The sequence below is a fragment of the Lissotriton helveticus genome, chromosome 2_2 (assembly GCF_964261635.1).
Source record: "Lissotriton helveticus chromosome 2_2, aLisHel1.1, whole genome shotgun sequence".
In the NCBI taxonomy this organism is placed as follows: Eukaryota; Metazoa; Chordata; class Amphibia; order Caudata; family Salamandridae; genus Lissotriton; species Lissotriton helveticus.
Genome location: NC_136060.1, coordinates 503,243,682 through 503,270,710, shown reverse-complemented (window position 1 = coordinate 503,270,710; position 27,029 = coordinate 503,243,682). Strand labels below are relative to the sequence as shown.

General features: G+C 48.6%; 1 protein-coding gene and 1 long non-coding RNA gene across 8 annotated transcripts in view; one reads left to right on the top strand and one right to left on the bottom strand.

The window, feature by feature from the left end:
* The window catches only part of LOC144821574 (uncharacterized), a 228,674-nt gene extending 212,801 nt beyond the window's left edge, over positions 1-15,873 (bottom strand). Inside the window, exons 1-3 of one of the 5 annotated variants that reach the window (XR_013608385.1) lie at positions 15,648-15,873; positions 1,945-2,024; positions 1,091-1,210 (exon numbers count right to left, since the gene is read on the bottom strand). Coding sequence is in view for 3 of the 5 variants with exons in the window: in XM_078678778.1 (XP_078534904.1) it covers positions 1,091-1,210; positions 1,945-2,024; positions 15,648-15,711 (264 nt within the window). In the remaining 2 variants the exon portion in view is untranslated. Of the gene's footprint in view, positions 1-1,090; positions 1,211-1,944; positions 2,038-15,647 lie in introns of all 5 variants that reach the window. The other 4 variants (XR_013608386.1, XM_078678778.1, XM_078678779.1 and 1 more) reach the window with 4 other exon arrangements.
* A 196-nt stretch (positions 15,874-16,069) lies between these two features.
* Positions 16,070-27,029, top strand: part of LOC144821573 (uncharacterized) — a 2,083,451-nt gene continuing 2,072,491 nt past the window's right edge. For all 3 annotated transcript variants that reach the window (XR_013608384.1, XR_013608383.1, XR_013608382.1), the window contains exon 1: positions 16,070-16,206. This is a non-coding gene — a long non-coding RNA (uncharacterized LOC144821573). The remainder of the gene's footprint in view (positions 16,207-27,029) is intronic.

Below are 27,029 nucleotides of genomic sequence, written 5' to 3'. Positions count from 1 at the left end.
TTTTTTCTTGGTGTCTCGTTTGCTGATAATAGCGTCCGAGTGCAGCGTTGTAGGTGGTTCTACCGCTGGTTTAGTGGCTGGCTTTCCATTTCTTTTCCAGCTGTTCACTTAGTTGCTTGGTGTCTCAGAGGTCTCTCTGTGTATCAACTGACCTACTTGTTGGAACTACTTTGCTTGAAGGGTTTGATGGATGCAATGGAGTCCACGCAGTTCTTGATCCAGTTGTTGAAGTTATTAACGTCCTTGTTGATGTGTGTGTGGGGGAGGGGGGATGAGGGGGAGGGGCCGTGCTGGTCTGTCCTGAAGGTGCTGAGCCAGTCTTCTGAGATTTTGCCACAGCTGCAGCTTGAAATACTGACTGATACTGACTGTAGTGTTGACTTGCAGTGTGTGGAAATGGATGATGGAATGGTCTGTCCATGCAATTGGCGTGGTGGAGATGTATTTAAAGCTATTGATGGTGTTGAAGATGGGGTGTGTGTACTGGGGTGTGTGTTGGTACGGAGATGAGCTGGGTGAGTCCAATGTTGCCCAGGCTTTCATGGAGGGCTGCAGAGCAGGAGTCGTTTCTGTCTTCCAGGTGAAAGTTGAGGTCACAGAGGAGTCAATGGCGAGTTTGGTGATGAGGTTGGCGAATGTGGCTCGTGGTCCGGGTCGTTGGTATGCGAGGGTACCATTGAAGGTGAAAGTTTCTGAGATTTGCAGCTTGAAATGCAGATGTTCCATGAACATCTGTGGATATCATGAATTTGTTTACTTTAAGATGATTGAGAGTCCTCGTCCTGACGTGTGAAGGAGGTCCTATCAAGAACTGTTGTAGCCCCCTGGAACTGCGATGGCGATGTCGGGAGCCAATCTGGGGGATGAGACAAGGAAGCCATTCTATAACAAGTAAGGAAATGATAGCAATAAAGCCAATCAGTGTTAAGCAATGGGTGGGCTGCAAGCACCTGTAACTTCTTGATAAGCCCAGAATAGGTATTTTGCAACTAGAGAGCTTGCGTTACCTGGTAGGAGATACCTAAAAAGGGAACACTACATGAACATGGCATCACAAAACATGTTTATTAAGTAAGACTTCAATACTGACCGGGTTCAGCGCGTTTGGCCTCAGAGAAGCTAGTGTGACTGGAGAATTCTCCCTCTTGAAATTTGGCATCTCTATTTTCACTGGAGGCATCTCCTCTTTGACAACAGGATCGAAGCCCATCTTGGAGCAAACAAAAAAAAACTGACAGTGAGAAGGATCGAAGGGCTTCAGATCAGGAAATCAAAACAAAAACTCCCCTATTTCTCACATGTCCAGTGTTCTTAATCCTCTAAGTGCCTGTTGCCTCCCATCACAGTGAAGTTTGCACGTTTTTTGCTTCACTCCAAATCACAGGAAGTTTTCCTTAGCTCTTTCTTCCTGCCACTCTCATCAGTCTTCCCTCCTAACCCGTTTCAATTTTTCTCTGTTTTTTGCTGCTCTCCCCCCAACAGCCAACATTGTCATTAATCTATCCTTTTCCTTACTGTTCCTTTGACTCTCTTCTTATTGATAATCACCCAATGCTTCTGTTCATCACCACCACACAGATATACCCAGCCTTTGTTTCTTCTCTCCAACAGATACATTATTCTAGTTGGTTAATATAATGCTCCTCTCTTTCTCCAACAAGCATTCACCAGACAATATTTTCAATGCCTTTCGGCTTTCTAAGCACCACCCACTCGTTACAGCTCTTCTTTCGCTTCTCGGTCACACAGCTGTTCCCATCCCTCCTGAGATTCCAACATAGAAATCAATGTATTCTGCTCATGTACCCATTTCCCATACATCAAACACAGTGCTCCCCCTGCTTTCCCTTTACTGTAGCAACCGTACTACCGTCTCCTCTCGCACCCCAGCACCTAATGAGCGTGTCCATCCAAACCCCACTCTCTGTCATGGTGTTCTCGTACCGTGTGCACGAATGTCTGCTCCTTGCACTGCTCTGCTGCCCTCCAGTGATATTCCTTCTTATCCTCCCGGAGCTCGTAACCTGCAAACAATAACTATTTAACATGAATGCATGGTACTCGAGCAAGGAAAGTTTGCCAGTTTAAAGATAAAAGAATTCAGAGCAGGGATCAAAAACTCTCTACTGACATAATTCTCCTTGTCTCCAGCCCAAAAAGCACTGATAACAATGATCAGTTTACTCTGCCATGTAGACTAACGTCTAGGAGCTTGTATCAAGGGAAACCACTGTGAAAAGTAGGGAACCTCCAGGGTATTGGCGATTCCAAGGCGGTGTCCACAGTTTGTAGACGGGCGGTTCAGCCGGTCTACAGGATCTTTAGCGTAGAAGTCAACAGGATGACTGCCGGGACCGTACCATTCCCGTTCCGTGTGTGGAACGGGAATGGTACACAGTGGTTTTCCTTGATACAAGATCTGTGGAGACGTGGACCCACTGACTCACTGCCACTCATTCATTCATTCATTTTTGGGATCGCCGAATTTCGGAGCTCCCCCCACTGTATATTGGATCTCATCACCGTTCTCTTTAACCCGACCAACCGGGTTGGAATTATCACCGGCGGAGCGCCCTGAAGAAGTCAAGGGGTACTTCAGTTTGTGAGGAAACACGTGTTGGCTGGTTGTCCTTTGTTTTTTTGCTATTGAGAATAAAACTATTAACATTGACTATTCGAGTGGACTTTAATAACAGCTCTACATATGCTTAAAACATCAACAAACATTTTATGATGATCATACAAACTTGTGCCCAGGACTTGGCTTTTCGGTATTTAGAGAGATTCAACAGCAGATTTTAGGCTGCTGCGATCAGGTTACACGTGGTAGGCCCGAGGCCATGTGTAAAAGGCCAGCTCTGTGGATAGCACTATTGGCGCTGCAGTCATCAGGTGACATTCAGCTTCAAGTTACTGGATGTATTTCATACACTACACACTAGGGATGTATAGGCAAATTAGATATATCAATCATGGTATGCTAATTTAAGCATGTTTAAAGGGACAGCACATACAGTTTACTCCGGTTTAGAAGGGGTAAAGTAGACAGTTCACAAACCAGCAAAAATATGGTCCTGAGAAGAAAAAACAAGCATTTGCAATGCAATAGGTCTCGTTTTAACGCAAATTTAAGCTATAGGCCTTGTAAATGACAAAGCCTTTTATTTATGTTCTAAAAACCAGAACGCAAAAATAAAGGGCATTATCATTTACAATGATAATAGTTCAGACTCGCGTAATTGCGAGACCTATTGCATTTCCAATGCTTGTTTTTTTTTATTTCGTTGCCCTCTGCCAGCCTGAACCAAGTTGGAGGGAGAGGCTAACACTGCAGCAGACACTTTCATTCAAGGCTCCTGGCCTTGGACCAGTGCTCTGAGATGGGTGAAAGGGACATGCTGTATAACACATGCACAATAAATCTGAAATGCTTGGGCTGGAGCTCGAACAATAGTGTACACCCTCCATCCGCCGACCCCAACACTGTAAACAAGTACTAAGGATCTGCCTTAGAATGCGCGCGTTTCCTCACAGAACGGCATCAATCACCCCTATAACAAACTGCGGACGCACTCTGTAACCAGAGGCACCAGCGTAAATCCCCTGAAAGGAGCTTCGAGCGGATAATGCATGTGGGGCCAAAAATAACTTATCCGGCAGGATTACAGGCCGGCCAGGTCAGGCGGTGCCAAGCGCCCGAGAGGTGGAAGCAGACACTGGCCTCCAACATACCGCCTCAATGAGGCGCAGAGAAAACCAGAGAGGCGATCGCAGCACTACCACACACCTACACATGCCCACAAAAAAATGCTTAAACAGGATGAGATGAAAAGCACACATGGTGAGTTGAAACATAGGGTGTTGCCATCACAGCGCATCCGTTCGTAGAAAGGCTGTGTTTGCGGGGAGAGAGAGGGGAGGTGCTGGTGTGGGAGGGGGGAGGTGCTGGTGTAGGAGGAGGAGTGCTGCTAGGGCAAGGCTGTGTTTGGGGGAGAGAGAGGGGAGGTGCTGGTGTGGGAGGGGGGAGGTGCTGGTGTGGGAGGAGTGCTGCTAGGGCAAGGCTGTGTTTGCGGGGAGAGAGAGGGGAGGTGCTGGTGTGGGAGGAGTGCTGCTACGGCCTGGGGGAAGCTGGCTGGGGAGGGGGAGGAGAAATGCTAGTTTATGGCCCAAAAGCGCGTGCCTGTGGCCACGTGAACTTCATGAAAACGCCAGCAAAAAGCTGGTGGTTTCATGAGGATTTTGAGCACTTGAATTCTTGATCCCTCAATGCGCTTGCGCGCATTGTAGGTCACGAGACCTAAAAAACATACATCTGGGCAGACATGCAGAAAATGCGAATTTGCTTAAGCAAGGAACCAAGCAAAAGGTTGCTTCGAACCCTTCAGATGCTCCACAAAATCTGAGGTGGCTCCCGGCAGACACCAGAAGGACCATCACACAGGCCAACATCACCAGCAGACTGGACTATGGAAACATGTTCTACGTAGGAATCACTGCACACCTCCTGAAGAGACTCCAGGCAATACAGATCTCAGCGGCAAGACAGTTCGACCTCCCTAGAAGGACTCACATCACACCAAATCTCAAGAAACTACACTGGGTCCCGATTCAGAAGAGATGCCAGTTCAAGATGCTGACTCAAGTCTACAAGGCCCTGCACAATGAAGGACCAGCATACATTAACAAATGCCTGACCCTCCACCAACCGACCAGACACCTTCGATGTGCTTTCCTCTACCTTGCAGACACCCCACGGATCTGCCGAGCCAACAGCAGAGGACAATCCTTTTCGCACCTGGCAGTCAAGGACTAGAAAAACCTCCCCCTGCATCTCAGGACAGCTCAGTCGCTCGAGCAATTCAAAAGAGAATTAAAGACCTGGATGTTCGAATAATCAAATTTCTGCGCAGTAGCAAACAGCTCCAGTGCCTTTAAACCCTCACGGGTGATTTGCCACGCTCTATAAATGCTTGATTGATTCATTAAAAGCAAACAAAATTCTCAAGGATATAAGAAGTAGCAATTTGTAGGAGGACATAAGCTGACATTGCCTTGACCTTTCTTTGAACACACAGCAAATGCGACAAAATAAAAAGATGATTGAAAGGCATCTTTATTGCTCATTCAATTTCTGAATGAATAGAACACCTGTTCTTTGCCAGCTTGAACGTTCTCACCAGAATGGGCCAGAAGGCCCTAAAATAGGTTGCCCTGATAAAATATAACATGCCATAGTGAGCGGGCAAGTAGATATCTCGAGGCCCGAGTATGTACAGTATCTCTGAATGTCTGCTATGGCCAAAGGTGTAAGGGTGTGCAGACTTTGGCGTAGAGTATAGACGTATCGTACAGTTGGTGGGCAAACTGTAGATTCAAGGAAGCGTGATGGTGTCTAGGATGTGGCCAAGGGAGGACCTTGTGTTTAAAGCATTTGTGTAGAACATGATTAGCAATCTCAAGTAATTGAATGGCTGCCATCCTCACTGTACGATAGTGCTTTACGTATATCGGCAGTCATCACAGTTGAAGGTTTTTTTGTTGCCACTAAGAGGTGACTCCTTGGGTGGGAAAAGGTAGAGACTCCGAGACCAGACAGGAGCGGTCAAAGCATTTGCTTATAGTGCTAGGTGTAGCCTAAAGCTATACTGAATACAGATCTATCAGACATTCCCCGGAACTGACTTCCTACCTAGAATTTCTCTCCCTCCTCACTTGGACAGCAGACCCTCTACTCCTCTGAACACCTTGAATGGGAGCATTACTAATCCGGCTCCCCGCGTCCAACCTCTCCCCTCTCCTAATCCCACTGATTCCGTCCAATCCCTGACCCCTGCTCACTCTGCCTCCATAGACCCAAGTTATTCTTGTCACCTGCCTGAAACCTTAAACTTTTTCAGCTCAATAACACAGCAACTGAACAGAATGGAGCTGAAAATTAACTCCCTTGCTTCTGATGTCCTATACTTACAACAAGACCTTCGCAAGAGCACCAAGCCACCGTGCTCCCTCTCCCCGGGTAGATTTGCTCCCACCCCACACAATTCCTCTCCCTTTGCCTCACAGAGCACCCCTCGACCCTCCAGTCCGTCACCGAGTCATGCACTTCGACCCAACCAGGATCGCCAACCCTTTTCGATACCGAAACCCTTACCTCGCTTTGAGCCAGAAGTCAGCCCCTTTCCCCCATCCCTGTTATTATCGGCACTAACAGAATCACTAAAACTGTCCACTCGCCTAGACCTCCTGCTCAATACTCCTCTATCCACCTATCTCCCCCATCTTCGAAGCTCCCCGTCCTCTCTCTTGCATGCTCCTCAACTGCAGATCAGCAGTACAACACGCCACAGACATTGCTGAAGCTCTACTCACTTAAGAAATTGACATTGATTTCCTCACTGAATCTTGGCTCAATGTCTACTCCACCCCCATTCTTGACATTCTCACCCCTCCAGGGTACACCATCATCAGACAAGACAGACCGATCAAAACTGGGGGGAGGCCTAGCCATCATTCACAAAGCTGGAATACAGATTACCAAACTTAAACCTGCAGAATACCCATCGTTTGAATACCTGGGTGTCGAACTTACTGCCAAGAGCACCTCACCCATTAAATTCCACACCATCTACCATCCTCCTGGAGAGCGTACCATTTCCCCCGAAGAACTAACAGACCTAATATCACGGTTCTCCATGACAGACACTACAGAAGTGTTCCTGGGTGACCTCAATATCCACTGGAACGACCCAGAAGACGCCACTGTCCAGAACCTATCCAACCTACTTGAAATATATAACCTCAAACAACTCTGCAATAAACCAACTCACATCAAAGATGCAGCACTGGATGTTATCATTACCAACAATGAACTGGTCTCTCTGAGAGCGATTTCTCCCATTAACTGGTCCGACCACCACCTCATTCTGTTCAAGATTGATGCACTTGTCAGCCACCAACCTATGCGTGAAGACAGACCTTAACACTGGACCAGAAACATCAAAGAAGTCCCTTTACCCGAACTTGAATCCAGGATTCATGCCCATCTTCAACTCCAACCCTCATCATGGACGGACGATGACCTCACTACATACTTTAACTAAAAAATGACAGGTTTTAGACCAAGTAGCTCCACTCAAACAATTGAGGTGAACCAAATCGAAACCCTGGTTTAATGTGGATCTGAATGAGGAAAGTCGTCATCTCAGACAAACCAAAAGGTCTTTAAGACTAAACCCCTCAACCTTATACCTAGCGCAACTTAGATCTGCCAAGCAGGCTTACAAAAAACACATTTTCAGTGAAAAGGTGGCTTTCTTCCGCAGCCAACTGGATCTGGCGAAAAACAGGACGATAGAACTCTTCAACATTGTCAAAAGCCAAACAAACTACACTCCCTCTCAATAAATCATAGCCACCAATGAGAGATGTGAAGAAATGGCCACCTTCTTTACTAATAAAGTCTCAAAAAATGATCAATCCTTCATCCATACCGCTAACCCTCCTTCCCTCTTAACCTGCGCCCCTTTAACCACCCTTGACCATTCAGAAAGAGTTCTTAACAAGGACAATCAGGCCTGCCTCCAGCTAAAAAAACAATGCGCACTGGCCCGACTTTGATCTAATGTCGGAAAATGATGTCTTCAGTATAATTTTTAACCTAAAACCTTCCTCCCACGCTATGGACCCCATCCCATCCACACCATTTCCCTTTTCTAGACAAAAATCATCAACGACTCTCTCCCCTCAGGCTGTGTCCCAGACTCCCTTTAACTTGGACAAACCACACCCATTCTCAAGAAACCAGGGGCTGATCCTAATGATCTTAATCTCAGCCCCATCTCCAACCTCCCATTCCTTGCAAAAACATTGGAGAAATGCGTTCTCCACCAACTCAACAAACACATTGATGAGGTCAACCTCCTCAACACCTTTCAATCAGGATTCAGGAAAGGCTGTAGCAAGGAAACAGCTATACTCAACGTCTCGGACGACATTCACAAGGCTTTAGATGAAGGTGATGCCTGCCTACTCATCCTTTTTGACCTATCTGCGGCATTCTACACAGTAAATCATCCAGTGCTTTTGGAGACCTTGTCGAAGCGCTCCGGCATCAGTGGCACAGTACTAAAACGGTTCACCTCCTTCCTTCAACACCGCCAGCAACAAATTAAAATCAACTCCTGTCTCTTGAAGCCAACAAAAGTCACACTTGGGGTCCTGCAAGGCTCGATCCTCTCCCTGTCCCTCTTCAATCTCTTCATGGAGCCCCTCACAATCAACTTGAAAAAAGCTGGAGTGAATTACCACCTTTACGCTGATGACACCCAAATCTATTTCAAAATCAAGTCTCCCAGCGACATCCAACACCTCAATGCCACTCTAACCGAGATCCAAACTTGGTTCAACGCTGATCATTTAAAGCTTAACCCAGATAAAACAGAACTAATCCTATTCTCTCCAAAAATCAACCATTGTCCAATCCAAGAGTGGCTCAAGAATCTGGTCGCCCTAAACTGCCCCATCGTCCTATCCGACTCAGTTAAGTCTCTAGGCATCACCCTTGACAAGAACTTAGCTATGGAGGCCCACATCACAAACTGTGCAAAAAGTGCTCTTTCTCTCTAAAACGATAGAGTAAATATGCCGTGAAGTGATTTGTTTAACAATCGGTTTGGATTATTTATAAAATTGAATTGCAGACCTAAGTAAATAGTGGCCTCTTCTCATTAGTAGATTACAATAATTGGTATCATAACTTGATTCCTACATTCATTGAGCAAATAGTCACAATGATCAACATTGTCATATAGGACAGCTTAAAAATTAAGAATTGGCACAGAAACTGGTGTATCACTCTTCTAAGGCAACGCTTTAAGCCTAACGATTTTATTAGCGAGATGATGGCGAGATTTTCTGTTTTCAAATAGCGCGAGTGAACTGTGGACCTTACAAGTAGTTGATACTTCGTGGCCTGGAACAGCAATAGAATTCTATTGCTGCTTCAGGCCACGAAGTATCAACTACTCGTAAGGTCCACAGTCCATAGAATTCTATTGCTGCTCCTGGCAACAAAGTATCAACTACTCGTAAGGTCCACAGTTCACTCGCGCTATTTGAAAAAAGGAAATCTCACCATCATCTCGCTAGAAAGATCATTAGGCTTAAAGCGTTGCCTTAGAAGAGCGATACAAATAGGCTCGGGCTCCGATATTCGCCGAGAAAAAGATTTACGAACTATTTGAACTCGTCTGACCATTGGAGTCATCCCTTTCAGATAACTCTGAACAAACAGGTTTCTGCTTGATATAAGGAGTCAACTTTTGTATAATTGTTCAGTCCTGAAGATGGTCTCACCAATGAAAAAGTAGAGACCGAAACGTCGACCTACGCTTTTTCTTCTATTATTTTGTATTAATATAACAAAGAAGAAAAGTGTTTACAATTGTTACAGTGAAGGCGTTTTGAATCTGTATTGTCACCTTCTTGTTACATTTTTTATATACTTTTAGTACCCTTCTTGAAAATACATAAAGTGAATATTTTTTCTATATACACCCGTTTCTGTGCCAATTCTTAATTTTTATGCGGTCATGTATGACAATTAATGTTGATCATTGTGACTATTTGCTCAATGTATGAAGTAATCAAGTTATGATATTAATTATTTACTTAGGTCTGCAATTCAATTTTATAAATAATCCAAACAGATTGTTAAACAAATCCCTTGAAGGCATATTTACTCGATCGTCTTACTTTAGCCCGAGCCCTCAAGGGTAGGTTGGGTTGCCCATTTTTGTACAGCACTTTTCTCTCTAAAACACCTCAAGAAATTGAAACCTTATCTTCCCCATGATATCCTCAAGACAGTAGTCCAATCCCTAGTTCTCTCTAAAATCGACTACAGGAACGCCATCCTAACAGGGACTCCAAAAGCTCACCTACCCCCACTAAGGGCAGTGCTGAACATGGCTGCTGGATTCGCATCTGGAGTAAAAAGCTTTGAACACAGCACTCTAGCTCTTAACTCCCTCTAATGGCTTCCCATGGAAGGTAGGTATATTTACAAGGTGGCCTGCATCACACACAAAACCCTTCACTCTCCGGCCCCCAACTACCTGAACAACAAACTGGTAAGAGCAGGTCCAACCAGAACACTGAGAAGCTCAAACTCACTCCTCCTTATTCCTCCGAAACTGAAAAAGAAAACCACACGATACCGATCGTTCTCTGGCAACGCTCCCAGGATGTGGAACGCTCTCCCTCGAGCCCTCAGATGCAACCCCTCCTTCTCCTGTTTCAAAAGGGACCGGAAACTCCATCTCCTTAACAAATACTTTACTGACCAAAGTCAACTAACCTAGACTTCAACATCCGAGTTTACGCCTCTCTTGACATTCAAGGATAGTTGGTGACCGGACTGTGTTAACCACCTTATTTTTCAGGCTGTATTTTTTTTTTATCCCCGGCGTGCTTCCTTACTGCCTGCCTACTGTGTAATGCAATTTCCGTCTGTTTTTTTACAAGGTGTATGTAAAGCGCTCTGTTACCTACGGGTCAAGCTAGCGCTATATAAAGCTTTTAAAAGAAATAAATATGTGCACAAGCACCAGAGCTGCACCGACTACATGAAGAATGAGAAGAAGTGACCAGCATGAGGGAGCAGTTCTGATTTGCAGATTCTCTGCGGAACAAACCCTGTAAAAAGTAGCTGGGGGGGGGGTGTGGTGACTGATGATGATGAACCTGTGCTACTATCAGACTGTAAGCAGGAGGAGACAGATGGCGATGAAGGAGCGCTGCTGGTGTATTGTGGGGGTGCCAGACTCTGATTGTGGGGGGTACAGATAATGCAGGAGGGGGGCAGGTGATGGCGCTCTGCTGGTGTATTGTGGGGGTGTCTCTGATTGTAGGGGGTACAGATAATGCAGGAGGGGGGCAGGTGATGGAGCTCTGCTGGTGTATTGTGGGGGTGTCTCTCTGATTGTAGGGGGTACAGATAATGCAGGAGGGGGGCAGGTGGTGGAGCTCTGCGGGTGTATTGTGGGGCTGTTTCTCTGATTGTAGGGGGTACAGATAATGCAGGAGGGGGGCAGGTGATGGCGCTCTGCTGGTGTATTGTGGGGCTGTTTCTCTGATTGTAGGGGGTACAGATAATGCAGGAGGGGGGCAGGTGATGGCGCTCTGCTGGTGTATTGTGGGGGTGTTTCTCTGATTGTAGGGGGTACAGATAATGCAGGAGGGGGCAGGTGGTGGAGCTCTGCTGGTGTATTGTGGGGGTGTCTGATTGTAGGGGGTACAGATAATGCAGGAGGGGGGCAGGTGGTGGAGCTCTGCTGGTGTATTGTGGGGGTGTCTCTGATTGTAGGGGGTACAGATAATGCAGGAGGGGGGCAGGTGATGGAGCTCTGCGGGTGTATTGTGGGGTGTCTGATTGTAGGGGGTACAGATAATGCAGGAGGGGGGCAGGTGGTGGAGCTCTGCTGGTGTATTGTGGGGGTGTCTGATTGTAGGGGGTACAGATAATGCAGGAGGGGGGCAGGTGGTGGAGCTCTGCTGGTGTATTGTGGGGGTGTCTCTGATTGTAGGGGGTACAGATAATGCAGGAGGGGGGCAGGTGATGGAGCTCTGCGGGTGTATTGTGGGGGTGTCTCTGATTGTAGGGGGTACAGATAATGCAGGAGGGGGGCAGGTGATGGAGCTCTGCGGGTGTATTGTGGGGGTGTCTCTGATTGTAGGGGGTACAGATAATGCAGGAGGGGGGCAGGTGATGGAGCTCTGCGGGTGTATTGTGGGGTGTCTGATTGTAGGGGGTACAGATAATGCAGGAGGGGGCAGGTGATGGCGCTCTGCTGGTGTATTGTGGGGGTGTCTCTCTGATTGTAGGGGGTACAGATAATGCAGGAGGGGGGCAGGTGATGGAGCTCTGCTGGTGTATTGTGGGGGTGTCTCTGATTGTAGGGGGTACAGATAATGCAGGAGGGGGGCAGGTGATGGCGCTCTACTGGTGTATTGTGGGGGTGTCTCTCTGATTGTAGGGGGTACAGATAATGCAGGAGGGGGGCAGGTGATGGAGCTCTGCTGGTGTATTGTGGGGGTGTCTCTGATTGTAGGGGGTACAGATAATGCAGGAGGGGGCAGGTGATGGACCTCTGCTGGTGTATTGTGGGGGTGTCTCTGATTGTAGGGGGTACAGATAATGCAGGAGGGGGGGCAGGTGATGGAGCTCTGCGGGTGTATTGTGGGGGTGTCTCTTTGATTGTGGGGGGTACAGATAATGCAGGAGGGGGGCAGGTGATGGCGCTCTGCGGGTGTATTGTGGGGTGTCTGATTGTAGGGGGTACAGATAATGCAGGAGGGGGCAGGTGATGGCGCTCTGCTGGTGTATTGTGGGGGTGTCTCTCTGATTGTAGGGGGTACAGATAATGCAGGAGGGGGGCAGGTGATGGAGCTCTGCTGGTGTATTGTGGGGGTGTCTCTCTGATTGTAGGGGGTACAGATAATGCAGGAGGGGGGCAGGTGATGGCGCTCTGCTGGTGTATTGTGGGGGTGTCTCTCTGATTGTAGGGGGTACAGATAATGCAGGAGGGGGGCAGGTGATGGAGCTCTGCTGGTGTATTGTGGGGGTGTCTCTCTGATTGTAGGGGGTACAGATAATGCAGGAGGGGGGCAGGTGATGGAGCTCTGCGGGTGTATTGTGGGGCTGTTTCTCTGATTGTAGGGGGTACAGATAATGCAGGAGGGGGGCAGGTGATGGAGCTCTGCTGGTGTATTGTGGGGGTGTCTCTCTGATTGTAGGGGGTACAGATAATGCAGGAGGGGGGCAGGTGGTGGAGCTCTGCTGGTGTATTGTGGGGGTGTCTCTGATTGTAGGGGGTACAGATAATGCAGGAGGGGGGCAGGTGGTGGAGCTCTGCTGGTGTATTGTGGGGGTGTTTCTCTGATTGTAGGGGGTACAGATAATGCAGGAGGGGGGCAGGTGGTGGAGCTCTGCTGGTGTATTGTGGGGGTGTTTCTCTGATTGTAGGGGGTACAGATAATGCAGGAGGGGGGCAGGTGGTGGAGCTCTGCTGGTGTATTGTGGGGGTGTTTCTCTGATTGTAGGGGGTACAGATAATGCAGGAGGGGGGCAGGTGGTGGAGCTCTGCTGGTGTATTGTGGGGGTGTTTCTCTGATTGTAGGGGGTACAGATAATGCAGGAGGGGGGCAGGTGGTGGAGCTCTGCTGGTGTATTGTGGGGGTGTCTCTGATTGTAGGGGGTACAGATAATGCAGGAGGGGGGCAGGTGGTGGAGCTCTGCTGGTGTATTGTGGGGGTGTCTCTGATTGTAGGGGGTACAGATAATGCAGGAGGGGGGCAGGTGGTGGAGCTCTGCTGGTGTATTGTGGGGGTGTTTCTCTGATTGTAGGGGGTACAGATAATGCAGGAGGGGGGCAGGTGGTGGAGCTCTGCTGGTGTATTGTGGGGGTGTTTCTCTGATTGTAGGGGGTACAGATAATGCAGGAGGGGGGCAGGTGGTGGAGCTCTGCTGGTGTATTGTGGGGGTGTCTCTGATTGTAGGGGGTACAGATAATGCAGGAGGGGGGCAGGTGGTGGAGCTCTGCTGGTGTATTGTGGGGGTGTTTCTCTGATTGTAGGGGGTACAGATAATGCAGGAGGGGGGCAGGTGGTGGAGCTCTGCTGGTGTATTGTGGGGGTGTCTCTGATTGTAGGGGGTACAGATAATGCAGGAGGGGGGCAGGTGGTGGAGCTCTGCTGGTGTATTGTGGGGGTGTCTCTGATTGTAGGGGGTACAGATAATGCAGGAGGGGGGCAGGTGATGGAGCTCTGCTGGTGTATTGTGGGGGTGTCTCTGATTGTAGGGGGTACAGATAATGCAGGAGGGGGACAGGTGGTGGAGCTCTGCTGGTGTATTGTGGGGGTGTTTCTCTGATTGTAGGGGGTACAGATAATGCAGGAGGGGGGGCAGGTGGTGGAGCTCTGCTGGTGTATTGTGGGGGTGTCTGATTGTAGGGGGTACAGATAATGCAGGAGGGGGGGCAGGTGGTGGAGCTCTGCTGGTGTATTGTGGGGGTGTCTGATTGTAGGGGGTACAGATAATGCAGGAGGGGGGCAGGTGGTGGAGCTCTGCTGGTGTATTGTGGGGGTGTTTCTCTGATTGTAGGGGGTACAGATAATGCAGGAGGGGGGCAGGTGGTGGAGCTCTGCTGGTGTATTGTGGGGGTGTCTCTGATTGTAGGGGGTACAGATAATGCAGGAGGGGGGCAGGTGGTGGAGCTCTGCTGGTGTATTGTGGGGGTGTTTCTCTGATTGTAGGGGGTACAGATAATGCAGGAGGGGGGCAGGTGGTGGAGCTCTGCTGGTGTATTGTGGGGGTGTCTCTGATTGTAGGGGGTACAGATAATGCAGGAGGGGGGCAGGTGGTGGAGCTCTGCTGGTGTATTGTGGGGGTGTTTCTCTGATTGTAGGGGGTACAGATAATGCAGGAGGGGGGGCAGGTGGTGGAGCTCTGCTGGTGTATTGTGGGGGTGTCTGATTGTAGGGGGTACAGATAATGCAGGAGGGGGGGCAGGTGGTGGAGCTCTGCTGGTGTATTGTGGGGGTGTCTGATTGTAGGGGGTACAGATAATGCAGGAGGGGGGCAGGTGATGGAGCTCTGCTGGTGTATTGTGGGGGTGTCTCTGATTGTAGGGGGTACAGATAATGCAGGAGGGGGGGCAGGTGGTGGAGCTCTGCTGGTGTATTGTGGGGGTGTCTGATTGTAGGGGGTACAGATAATGCAGGAGGGGGGGCAGGTGGTGGAGCTCTGCTGGTGTATTGTGGGGGTGTCTGATTGTAGGGGGTACAGATAATGCAGGAGGGGGGCAGGTGGTGGAGCTCTGCTGGTGTATTGTGGGGGTGTTTCTCTGATTGTAGGGGGTACAGATAATGCAGGAGGGGGGCAGGTGGTGGAGCTCTGCTGGTGTATTGTGGGGGTGTCTCTGATTGTAGGGGGTACAGATAATGCAGGAGGGGGGGCAGGTGGTGGAGCTCTGCTGGTGTATTGTGGGGGTGTCTCTGATTGTAGGGGGTACAGATAATGCAGGAGGGGGGGCAGGTGATGGAGCTCTGCGGGTGTATTGTGGGGGTGTCTCTTTGATTGTGGGGGGTACAGATAATGCAGGAGGGGGGCAGGTGATGGCGCTCTGCGGGTGTATTGTGGGGTGTCTGATTGTAGGGGGTACAGATAATGCAGGAGGGGGCAGGTGATGGCGCTCTGCTGGTGTATTGTGGGGGTGTCTCTCTGATTGTAGGGGGTACAGATAATGCAGGAGGGGGGCAGGTGATGGAGCTCTGCTGGTGTATTGTGGGGGTGTCTCTCTGATTGTAGGGGGTACAGATAATGCAGGAGGGGGGCAGGTGATGGCGCTCTGCTGGTGTATTGTGGGGGTGTCTCTCTGATTGTAGGGGGTACAGATAATGCAGGAGGGGGGCAGGTGGTGGAGCTCTGCTGGTGTATTGTGGGGGTGTCTCTCTGATTGTAGGGGGTACAGATAATGCAGGTGCAGGGGGGGCAGGTAATGAAGGAGCTCTTCTGCGGGGGGGCCGGACTCAGACTTCCAGACCCCCCCCCCCGGGAGCGGCGCTGTCCTCTCCCCGCCTGAACTTACCAGAGAAACCGGGGGTACCCCCGGAGGCGGCGTCGGCCCAGAGGGCGCCCCGCTTCAGTGCCATGACCCCCCCCTGAGGCCGGTCCTCCTCCCGCGGTCCCTGCTGGGCCTCGGATCCCACACTCCCACCGCCGGTACCGGGCAGGACGATGAGCCAAAGAAAGAGACGACGGACTGCTAGAGGAAGTGAGCCGCGGCCATGTACAGGAAATGACGCGCCAGAGCTGGGCTCGGAGAGAATGCGCATGCGCAGTGTAGGAATGCGATCATCCAGCCGTTTAACGGATTCGGTGAGCGGATGGCGTCATTGTCAAAGCTCGGATTTCCATTGGATGCCTGAAGCAGGGGGCGGGCTCGTATGAATACTGGTATCCGGGTTTGAGCGCGCGCGTCGTTTCTTTTACTTTCGCTTTGGGGTTTATTTGATGCATTCTTATAAAGCGCGGACTTTACCCGCAGGTGTCAGAGCGCTGCACAATAGAACCAGCTACCTTACATGAGCGAACTGTTGCAGGAATAGAACAAACAAAAATACCCTGAACAGAGTGTACAAGCAAAGGTAAGAATAAATATGACACGTTTTACAATGACTAAAGAACTTCCTGGCGCACAATAGCAGCCATAGAATCAAAACAAGGCAGGCAAAAGGAACACAATTTCAAACGCAGCAAGCACAGGATGTACAGCAAAAATATAAACATATGTGACAAATTTACAATGACTAAAGAACTTCCTGGCGGGGTCTGAGAAGGAGGTCATTAGTTTTTTATTTATTTATTTATGCAATTTTATATAGCGCGGACTTTACCCGAAGGCGTCAGAGCGCTTTACAAAAGGAACAGAAATGATACAGGATGAAAACATTACACGAGAACAGATTACAAAAGCAAACGTTAAGTTACATACTGTACAGTGACAATTGTGAGCTAATAAAGATACATGAGGTAGTACAAATTGTGAGCAACCAAAAAATACATGAGGTAGTAAAAAGTGCACAAGAGTAAAAAAGTGACAAGTGTGCAGGTTACAAGAGAAAACATATAATTTGAAGTATAATACTGCAATATGTGCTAGACACTCAGGCACGAGAACAAACGTTACGTAGGCGAAGGAGGCACTTGTGCAAGTATCAAAGGTAAAAACATGAAAGAGGTAGACAACCGTGTGTTACAAAGGCAAAGTGGTGAGTGCATGTTGCAAGACATGCACTCACCAAGTGTCTTTGGATTAAAAGAGATTTGAGGTCCGCTTTGAAGATCTGGATGGAGGTTATGGCACGGAGCGAAGGAGGAAGCGAGTTCCAAGGTCTCACCGCATTACCCGAGAACGATTGCGCCAACAGTTTTTCTCTTTTGAAGGAGGTGGGCTCAGGAAGGAACTTTTCCGCATTCCGAGAAGGTCTTGAGCCTCCAGACAGTTTCAGTTTATTCGCCAGATAGCTAGGGGAGGAAGAGTGCAAAGCTTTGTGGGTAATGCCGTTTTGTAGATAGCTCTAGCCTCGATGGGAAGCCATCGGAGAGAAGACAGGATTGGAGTGATGTGGTCACTTCGTTTGGACCCTGAGAGGAAGCGAGCTGCTGAATGGAGGACGGATTTGAGGGGGGAGAGGTGAGATTTGGGAAGCCCAGTCAGAAGAGATTTGCAATAGTCAAGTCTAGAGAGAACCAGCGATTTGACCAAGGTTTTTAGGTCATTCTCCGGGAAGAACCGACAAATCCCCCACAAGAGTCGCAGTTGATAACGTGCGCTCTTGGCCATGGAGTTGATGTGTGAGACTAGGTTGAGTCTTTTGTCTAGTATGACACCTAGGGATTTAGCGCAGTCCACAATGATGGGTTTACTGTTGAGTAGATTTGATTGATCCATCCAGGCCTAAACAGGAGGCGGCGAGAGACAGTTAGATATGAGGAGGAATTCCGTTTTGGAGGGATTGAGAATGAGTTGGTGAACTAGCATCCAGTTGTGAATAGTGTTGAGAGTAGAGCTGAGTAGTGAGAGATCATGAGGGGAAGACACCTTGAGGTAGATTTGGGTGTCATCAGCGTAGAGATGGTAGAGGATTCGCGATTTGCTTAGAAGGTTCCCTAATGGTTCCAGATAGAGATTGAACAGAGTGGGAGCGAGGATAGAACCTTGAGGGACGCCTTGACCAACCACCAGTGGAGACGAGCGACTGTTTGCCATCTTGATCATTTGGGATCTGTCTGTGAGGAAAGAGGTAAACCATTTGAGTACTGTGCCTTCCACGCCCATTCTCTGTTGAAGAATGTTAAGGAGGGTGGTGTGATTAACAGTATCAAAAGCTGCAGAGAGGTGAAGAAGAATCAGAAGGCATGATTCCCCTGAATCAAGAATATGCAGCGCATCATCGATCACTTGCAGCAGGGTTGTTTCAGTGCTGCAGTTTTGAATAAAGCCCGACTGGAACATGTCGAGGAGATTATTGTCCATAATGTGTTGGGACAGTTGTTTTGCAACACATTTTTCTGTGATCTTTGAAAGAAAAGGGAGATTGGTGATGGGGCGGAAGTTATTGAGGTCATTTGCATCTGCAGTGGTTTTTTTTAGAAGAGGGGGTAACCTGTCCTGTTTTAAGGACACTTGGGAGGGATGAAGACAGTGGTGGAGACAGGGCAGCCCCAGGCCTGCCTGTGAGGGGCTGAGGGGGCTTCAAGCAGGCTTCACTCGGGAGAAAGGGTCACTCGAAACGGCACACACTAGGCAGTCACTCATACTGCCTTTGAAATCTATTTTATGCCACGCACAAGTTACCTGACAACCTGCCAGCTGCGCCGACCCTGCAGCGCCCAATACAGGTCTGGGCTGGGAGACTCAACCTCAGAGTGCACTGCACCCGGAATCCGCTGGCAGACACTACTCTTCAGAGACGGGCGGAGGCTGGACACCTCTCTCCATGAGACAGCCCTCAGCTGCAGCAGTGAGCCACTACTCCCCGCCTATGAGAGCTGAGACACTGCTCTTCTATGGGGCCAGGGTTGCTAGAGGCAGGGCCATAGGAACTATGCTATTATTCAAGAACAAGGGTCCTTAGCATTTTAGATAAAACTCAAAAATGATGAAATATAGGCCATAATTGGAGACTATATTTTGTCACTGTCCTGCCGGACAGGACGTTTTATTTTTAACAATGTAATTCTTGTGAAAAGGATAACAAGGCACAATCCTGTACCACAAAAAAGGAACACGAGAAAAATGAAGAATTTAGAGAGAACAGGCAAAAGAAAGAGCAAATGTTGGCCACTTTTTAAATCAGTGTTACATTCAAGGTATGCCAATCAACTGCCAAAACACAACAAGATTTAACACAATGGTTTAGGTTGTGAAGGCAATCTACATAGTCGACGTTTCGATCCCTAGTGCTCAGTTAATTGGGACCATCATCAGGACTGACAAATTTAAAGTATTTGCCTGTCAATATTACTTATTTAGCAATTGTTAACCGCCTGTAAAGAAATGAAAGGAGGAAAAAGACGCAAGAAAAAACTGTTTTAGAATTCGAACAATTTTTTACATGAAGAGAGTGTTCATTAGACCTGAAAATTCTAGGATCACACATGGTAACAAAACTCTAGTACTCGGATTCGATTTGTTCGTGCCTATACATGTGAAACACTCGTGGTGGGTTTGTTTGAAATTAGGCCGACGTGGTAGTGACTTGTGAGTAGCTCCTTATATCGTTAAGAAGAAATTAATAAATTAATAAAGATCATCATTGACGCGGGCATTTCGTTTGAACTTATTCTAAGTGGCTAAGACATGCAGTCGGCGTCCTGTGTGGGGTGACTAGAGGGGCAGTAAGGGCTTACCCTGGGTCGGCGGGGGTAGCGACCCTGTTCGTGGTGGTGGGGGAATTGTGGGTCATCCACCTGAAATTAAACGGGTATTTTAGATTTCAAAGCTGCTAAGGGCGGGGCTGTGCGGGGCGAAAATTACCTTATGGACTCGTGGGGTCCAAGCTCCGTTTTGTGTAGCCTGGTGCTCGTAGGTTGAGCACGTTCACTGTGGGAAAACGGATTAAGATAAGGTGGTGGTCTTAAAGGCAAGTGCGCACAGTTTAGATATTTGGGAAGTCGGGACCTTTCGGGGTCACCGGCTTGGTGCTATCTTACCTGAGGGCGTGTGGTAACCAAGCTATGTCACGGTCGACATAGTGGAGCAGCGGGCGGGCAGTCAATGTCCGGTACAGCGCTGTTTGTGCAATGGAGGCCATTGCGCTGAAATAAGCGTGCAGAGCTTCCGTCGGACTGACGTCAGCAGTGGGCGCCATCTTGGGATGGGAGTCAGTGACAAGAACTACGCGCCATGTTGGGTTGGTGCGGTGCGGCCTGTGGGCCGGCCATTGCTACGAGAGTAGGCAGCTTGGAGGAGCGCCATCTTTGAGAAGGGGACCCATTGGGTTCAGTTTACGCGCCTTGCAGCTGGGACATGGTGGAAGTGACATTTGTGCAATTATCAATATTTACAGTGGTGAACTGGTGCTTATTTACAGTGCAAGTGCCAATCTATTTAGTGAAATTTCTTCAGACCATTTCTTTAAAACTTCTCATAATATTTTACCAGTACAAAACTTGTAAGAGTATTAAATCGTTCTTGGTCTATGTGGTTAAGACAATAATTACAGGAAAAGCAGCATTTTGTGTAATCATTCAAAGGAGACTTGTCCAGTCCTCTAGGCGATTCAAGCCATTGCGAATAGTGTCAAATTGGATCATTGTTCTAAGTTCTTCCTTATTCAGTAGCTGGGCCAAATTGCCACCTCTTGGGGGAAGTTTCACGACCTTGAGGATGGACCATTTGATGTCGTTCTCAGTGTAGGCTGGACACCTCTCTCCATGAGACAGCCCTCAGCTGCAGCAGTGAGCCACTACTCCCCGCCTATGAGAGCTGAGACACTGCTCTTCTATGGGGCCAGGGTTGCTAGAGGCAGGGCCATAGGAACTATGCGGCAGGAGAGCACCACATTATGTGGCTGCAGTGGGGGACCTAGAGTCAAATTTCGGGGGAGGGGGGCTCCTTCCTCTCAGACAGATCCCAAATGATCAAAATTGCGAAGTCTTTCATCTCCTGTGGCGGTAGGTCAAGATGTTCCTCAAGGCTCTATACTTGCACCCACATTGTTCAATCTCTATTTAGAACCACTGGGAAATCTCCTAAGTAAATCCGGGATCCACTATCATCTCTATGCAGACGACACTCAAATCTACCTCAGGGTTGCCTCCACTCACAATCTCTCCATCCTAAGCTCTACTCTCGACTCCATTCAAAACTGGATGTCAACTCATCAACTGATTCTGAATCCCTCCAAAACTGAATTCCTCCTCCTCACTCTCTCCTCCCCCGGTTCAATCATGGATGGATCAGATTTATCTACTTAACAATAAACTCATCATTGTCGACAGCGCAAAATCCCTTGGTGTCATACTCGACAAAAAACTCATTCTAATCTCCCACATCAATTCCATTGCAAAGTCTGCTCGATACCAACTGCTCCTTCTTTGGGGAATTTGTCGCTTTTTCCCAGAGCAGGACCTTAAAACCCTGGTGCAATCACTGGTCCTCTCCAGACTGGACTAATGCAATTCTCTTCTTACTGGCCTCCCCAAATCCCACTTGTCCCCCCTTAGGTCTGTTCTCCATTCAGCAGCTCGTTTAATTTATGGGGCCAAAAGAAGCGACCACATCACACAGATGTTATCCACCCTCCGCTCGTTTCCCATCGAGGCTAGAGCTATCTACACAACTGCCTGTATCACCCACAAAGCCTTGCACTCCTCCTCTCCTCGCTACCTGGCGAATAAACTGCAACTCTCTGGAGGCTCTAGACCAGAGGTCTTCAAACTTTTTGATGCCAGGACCCCCTTGTAAAACCTTTTTAGGCGTAAGGACCCCCTTCCGACAAAAATTTTAGAAACTGGTACTCCTCATCATCAACAACTATCTACAACCATAAATGCGCCTGTTAGACCTCATCACATCCATCCATCCATCATTCATCCATCCTTCACCCATCCACCCTTTCATCCTTCCTTCCATCCATACATCCATCATCCATCCATCCTTTCATCCTTCCCTCCATGCATCCATCCTTTACCTATCCACCCGTCCATACATCCACCCATTATTCATCCACCCGCCTTTTCACACATCCATCCATCATTCATCCATCCATGCAACCTTTTATCCATCCATACATCCATCCACCCTTTCATCCTTCCATCCATACATCCATCCTTTACCTATCCACCCGTCCATCCATCCACCCATTATTCATCCACCCACCTTTTCACACATCCATCCATCATTCATCCATGCAACCTTTTATCCATCCTTCATCCATCCACCCTTTTATCCATCCTTCATCCAACCACCCTTTCATCCTTCCATCCATACATCATTCATCCATCCTTTCATTATTCCATCCATATATCCATCCACCCTTTCATCCCTACATCCATCCTTCATCCATCCACCCTTTCATCCATCCATCCATCCTCCATCCACCTTTTCACACATCCATCCATCCTTCATCCATCCATCCACCCTTTCATCTTCACATCCATCCACTCATCTTTACATCCATCCACTCATCATTCATCCATCCACTCATCATTCATCCATCCACTCATCATTCATCCACCCACCTTTTCACACATCCATCCTTTCATCCTTACATCCATCCATCCTTCCTTCATCCTTCCTTGCTTCCATACATCCATCTACCCTTTCATCCACCCTTTCATCCATCCACTCTTTCATCCATCCACTCTTTCATCCATCCATCCATCCTCAATCCACCTTTTCACACATCCATCCATCCTTTCATCCTTCCATCATCCTTCATTCCATCCATACATCCATCCACCCACCCTTTCATCCTTCAATCCTTACATACATTCATCCTTCATCCATCCACCCTTTCATCCATCCATCCACCCACCATTCATCCCCCACCTTTTCACACATCCATCCATGCAACCTTTTATCCATCCATCCTTGATCCATCCACCCTTTCATCCATCCATCCTCCACCCACCCACCTTTTCACACATCTATCCATATGTATATATATATATACATACATACATACATACACACACATGTACACACACACACACATGTATGCATGTGAACAACCCGAATGACAGAGTGCGGGCAGCTAATGTGCGTGTTTATTTAACACTTTTTTTATGCACAAAATGCATCTTCCTGTCTAAAGCTACAAACATCATCAAATGCCAGTTTTGAATTCCGAACACAATTGCTGAAATTTCGCATAATTGTGCAAAGGAAGTTAAGCAGACTTTGAACACCCCCAGTTATAATGCGGAGAGGCTTGCAAAAGGACCACACATGTTTCACTCACCCCTTTTGCAGGTAATGTCATGCAACAGACAATCCAAAGGATGATTGAAAGGTTTTCTCCATGTCTGTTTGTTTCAAACGAGTGTTGTCATTCTCACACAGAAATCCCAATTATCATGCGGGGGGGGGGGGGCAAAAAATCACGGTCAGCGGAGTGCTGGCAGGGGGAGGGTGGTGCGAAATCCATCCAAGGACAGCAGAATGCGGGCAGGGGTGTGCGAAAATGCACAGACAACGGAGTGCGAGGGGGGGTGGGACCCAGGAGAGGTGGCAGAAAGCGGGGGGGGGGGACCCAGGAGAGGTGGCAGAAAGCAGGCGAGACCAGCAGCCACCATTCCACTGGCACACTAAGATACCTACAGGTTAAACTAGCGCTATATAAAACGTTACAAATTAAAATAAACTCCACAGCGAAGTCCATTGAACTCAAAGGGCTACAGCCTCCTCCCCCAGCCCCCCCAGCTCGTGTATGTGAGCCCTGCTGAAACAGCCTCAGGGACATATACAAAGGCACATCAGAGTATTTCACAGGTCTTCAAAAGACCTTTACTTGTTAATGAGGCTTTAATGTTTTTCACACCTTGGTGTGAATAAGGCCTCCGCCGTGAGCACCCTCAATCAGCCCGATGCCAGGAACTGCACTCTGACAGAATCGGCGACCCCCTTCCCAGGACTCCACGACCCCCCTGGGGGTCGCGCCCCACAGATTGAAGACCTCTGCTCTAGACCATCACGTAATGCGGAAAATCTACTGCTTGAACCTCCCACTTTCAAGAAGGAAAGATCGATGGCCCAATCCTTTTCAGGCAACGCAGTGAGAATCTGGAACTCACTTCCACCTCCGGACCACCACCCAGGTCTTCAAAACGGACCTCAAAGTTCTCCTCCTCCAAAGACACCTCCAAAAGTAATTCACGCCCTCTTTATTATCTGAAGGAAGACCTCCCATTACTGAAAACTCTATTCTCCATGACTACGGAAGTGCCTCCTAGTGTGTTCGTGTGGTTGGAGTGTATGCGATTTATTGCAGTATTATCCTTGTACCTGTGTTTGGTACTCCTTTGTAACATGCACACACCACTTTTCTCTTGTAACACACTGCTTGCTACCTCCATGTATTTTGTTTGCTCACAGTTGTCACCTTTACCTCATGTAACTTATCGTCTGCTTTTGTAATTTGTTCACTTGTAATTTTCTGTTCCTATTGTGAAGCGCTCTGACGCCTTCGGGTAAAGTCCACGCTATATAAAAACGCATAAATTAAATAAAATAAATAAGACAAAAATTCGGGGGGGGGTGCTGATTCTTCAAGCAAAAGGCAGAGGTGCTGCAGGGGCCCTAAGAAGGGGTGAAAAGCATCAAAGCCTCATTAACTAGCAAACGGTCTTTAAAAGACCTGTGAACTACTCGGGTGCGGCTGTGTGTGTGCCTGGGAAGCTGTCTCATCCCGGGCTGCCACACACGACGGGGGGGCGGAGGGGGGTATGGGACTGAAGCCCTTTGAGTCCAATGGGCGTTGCGAGCCTGTGTGGCAGGGTTGAGTAAATTATGCGTCAAAAAAAGCCAAAATATGTGGTTTTGTAATAATATTACTTCATTTTTTCGTCATTTTAAGCTCTCGTCTAGGCAGCTGTTGGATGTCTCTTTGAGACGTGCTGTATTCAGAATAATGGCTTGAGAACTACCATTTTAATTGTGTTCCTAAGCTCCTCCTTGACACTTTTTTGTTTTGTCCGCTTGTGGCTTTCCAGCAAACACACACTGCATTTGCATTTCTTTCTTTCTTTCTTGTTCATCAAATAGGCGTATGTTCCAGGCACTTCCCCTCCCTCCCCCTGGTTTTCTTTTGCTCCCATTTGTTCACTAGATCCTCTAACTGTTCAAACATTGTTTAATTTGATTTGTTAGGAGAATATTTTTTTTGCCAGCCGACCCGAGACAAACCCAGTACCCAAAGTCTCAAAGTCGGCAGCTGTTTCTTAACAAACTGCGGCCTGGGGACATGCTCATTGGACTCTCAAGTTCATGTTGCTCCCTCACCCCTATTCACTCCCACGCCCCACTTCCACACACCCATCTCGGTCCTCTTTGAACTGTCGCCATCCTGTATGCGATATAGGCGCTGCTGGGCATATTTATGTTGGAAGGGTTGCCGAACCCCATTCCCAGACCCCGAATGCGCTTCTGCTGGAGCAGAAGACACTAGGAAAAGCCGCGTGCTCTCGCAGCAGCACGCAGTAGTGTGCCCATTAAAACAAGCATTGAAAATGCAATAGGTCTTGCATTTGTTGGAGTTATTGGCATTATAAATGCCAATGCTTTTTATCTAGCCATGTTGCAGAGTGCAGTACCATTTGTGACCTAAAGAGATCCCAGGGAGTACTTGCACACAAGCACTGCTCACAAGCCATGCTCACCATCAGCACTCTCACACAGGCAGTGCTCACAGGGCTGGGACAGACATGGCAGCGCTTACACACAGGTAGTACTCATAGAGCAGCCCCAGACTTGGCAGCACTCACGCGCAGGCAGTACTCACAGAGCAGTCACAGCCCCTGCAGCACTTACGCACAGGCAGTGCCCATAGGGCTGTCAGAGTCCCGGCAGCGTTCACACACTGGCAGTGCTCATAGGTCTGTCACAGACCCTGCAGCGCTGATGTGCAGGCAGTGCTCACAAGGCTGTCACAGACCCAGCAGCACTCGCATGCAGTCAATGCTCACAAGGCTGTCACAGACCCTGCAGCGCTCAAACACAGGCAGTAGCCACAGGGTGTCATAGACCCAGCAGTGTTCACATGCAGTCAGTGCTCACAGGGCTTTTGCAGGCCCAGTAACACTCACACGCAGGCAGCAGCCACAGGGTGTCACAAATCCTGCAGCACACACACGCAGGCAGTGCTAACAGGGATGTCACCGCACAGCAATGCTCACACACAGTCAGTGCTCACAGCTCTGTCTCAGACCCAGTAGTGCTCACACGCAGGCAGTGCCCATAGAACTGTCACAGACCCAGCAGCACTCACACACACTCAGTGCTCACAAGCAGGCAGTGCTCACAGGACTGTCACAGCATGGCAGCTCTCACACGCCGTCAGTGCTCGCAAGGCTGTCACAGACCCTGCAGCACTCACACGCAGGCAGTGCCCATAGGGCTGTCACAGACCTGGCAGCCGTCTCAGACATGTAATGCCCACAGGGCTGTCAGAGACCTAGCAGTGCCCACACTCTGGCAGTGCCCACAGGGCTGTCACAGACCCGGCTGTACTCACAGGGCTGTCACAAACCTGGCAGCGCCCACACGCAGACAGTGCCTAAAGGGCTGTCACAGACCTGGCAGCGCTCACACCCAAGCAATGCCCACAATGCTTTAACAGCTCTGCAGTGCTCAAAAGCAGGCAGTGCCCGCAGGGCTGTCACAGACGGCGGCGCTCACACGTAGGCACTGCCCACAGTGCTGTCACAGGGGGGGAATTGTGCTACAAGAAATCGACACCTATAAGATAGAACTCCAACGTCAACTGTCCAACACAGACCGTTAGTGTAAGCTCCCGACTAACCCTACTAAGGAGTTACAGTCACTGATAAGACAGATTACCAATGAGGGCCTTCAGGAAGGCTTCCTGAGTAAACATGAATTTAATTTTCTTAATGTCAAAACCCCTCGGACTCCGTTCATCTACACTTAGCCCAAGGTCCACAAGAGACTGGACAACCCACCAGGCCGGCCAATCGTCTCTGGATGTGGATCGGTCCTGGAACCTTTGGGTCAATATGTTAACTATTTTATAAAGGACTTTGTACCTAGTACTGAATGCTATATTAGAGACAGTATGTCCATGATCAACCTTATTGAGAACCAGCCCTTTGATCCCTCGACTGAGATTCTATGTACATTGGACGTAGAGTCTTTGTACACCAATATCCCACAGAAAGACTCACTAATTATTATTATTATTATTAACGAATTTTGTACCGCGCACGGTTACCCAGAGGCATC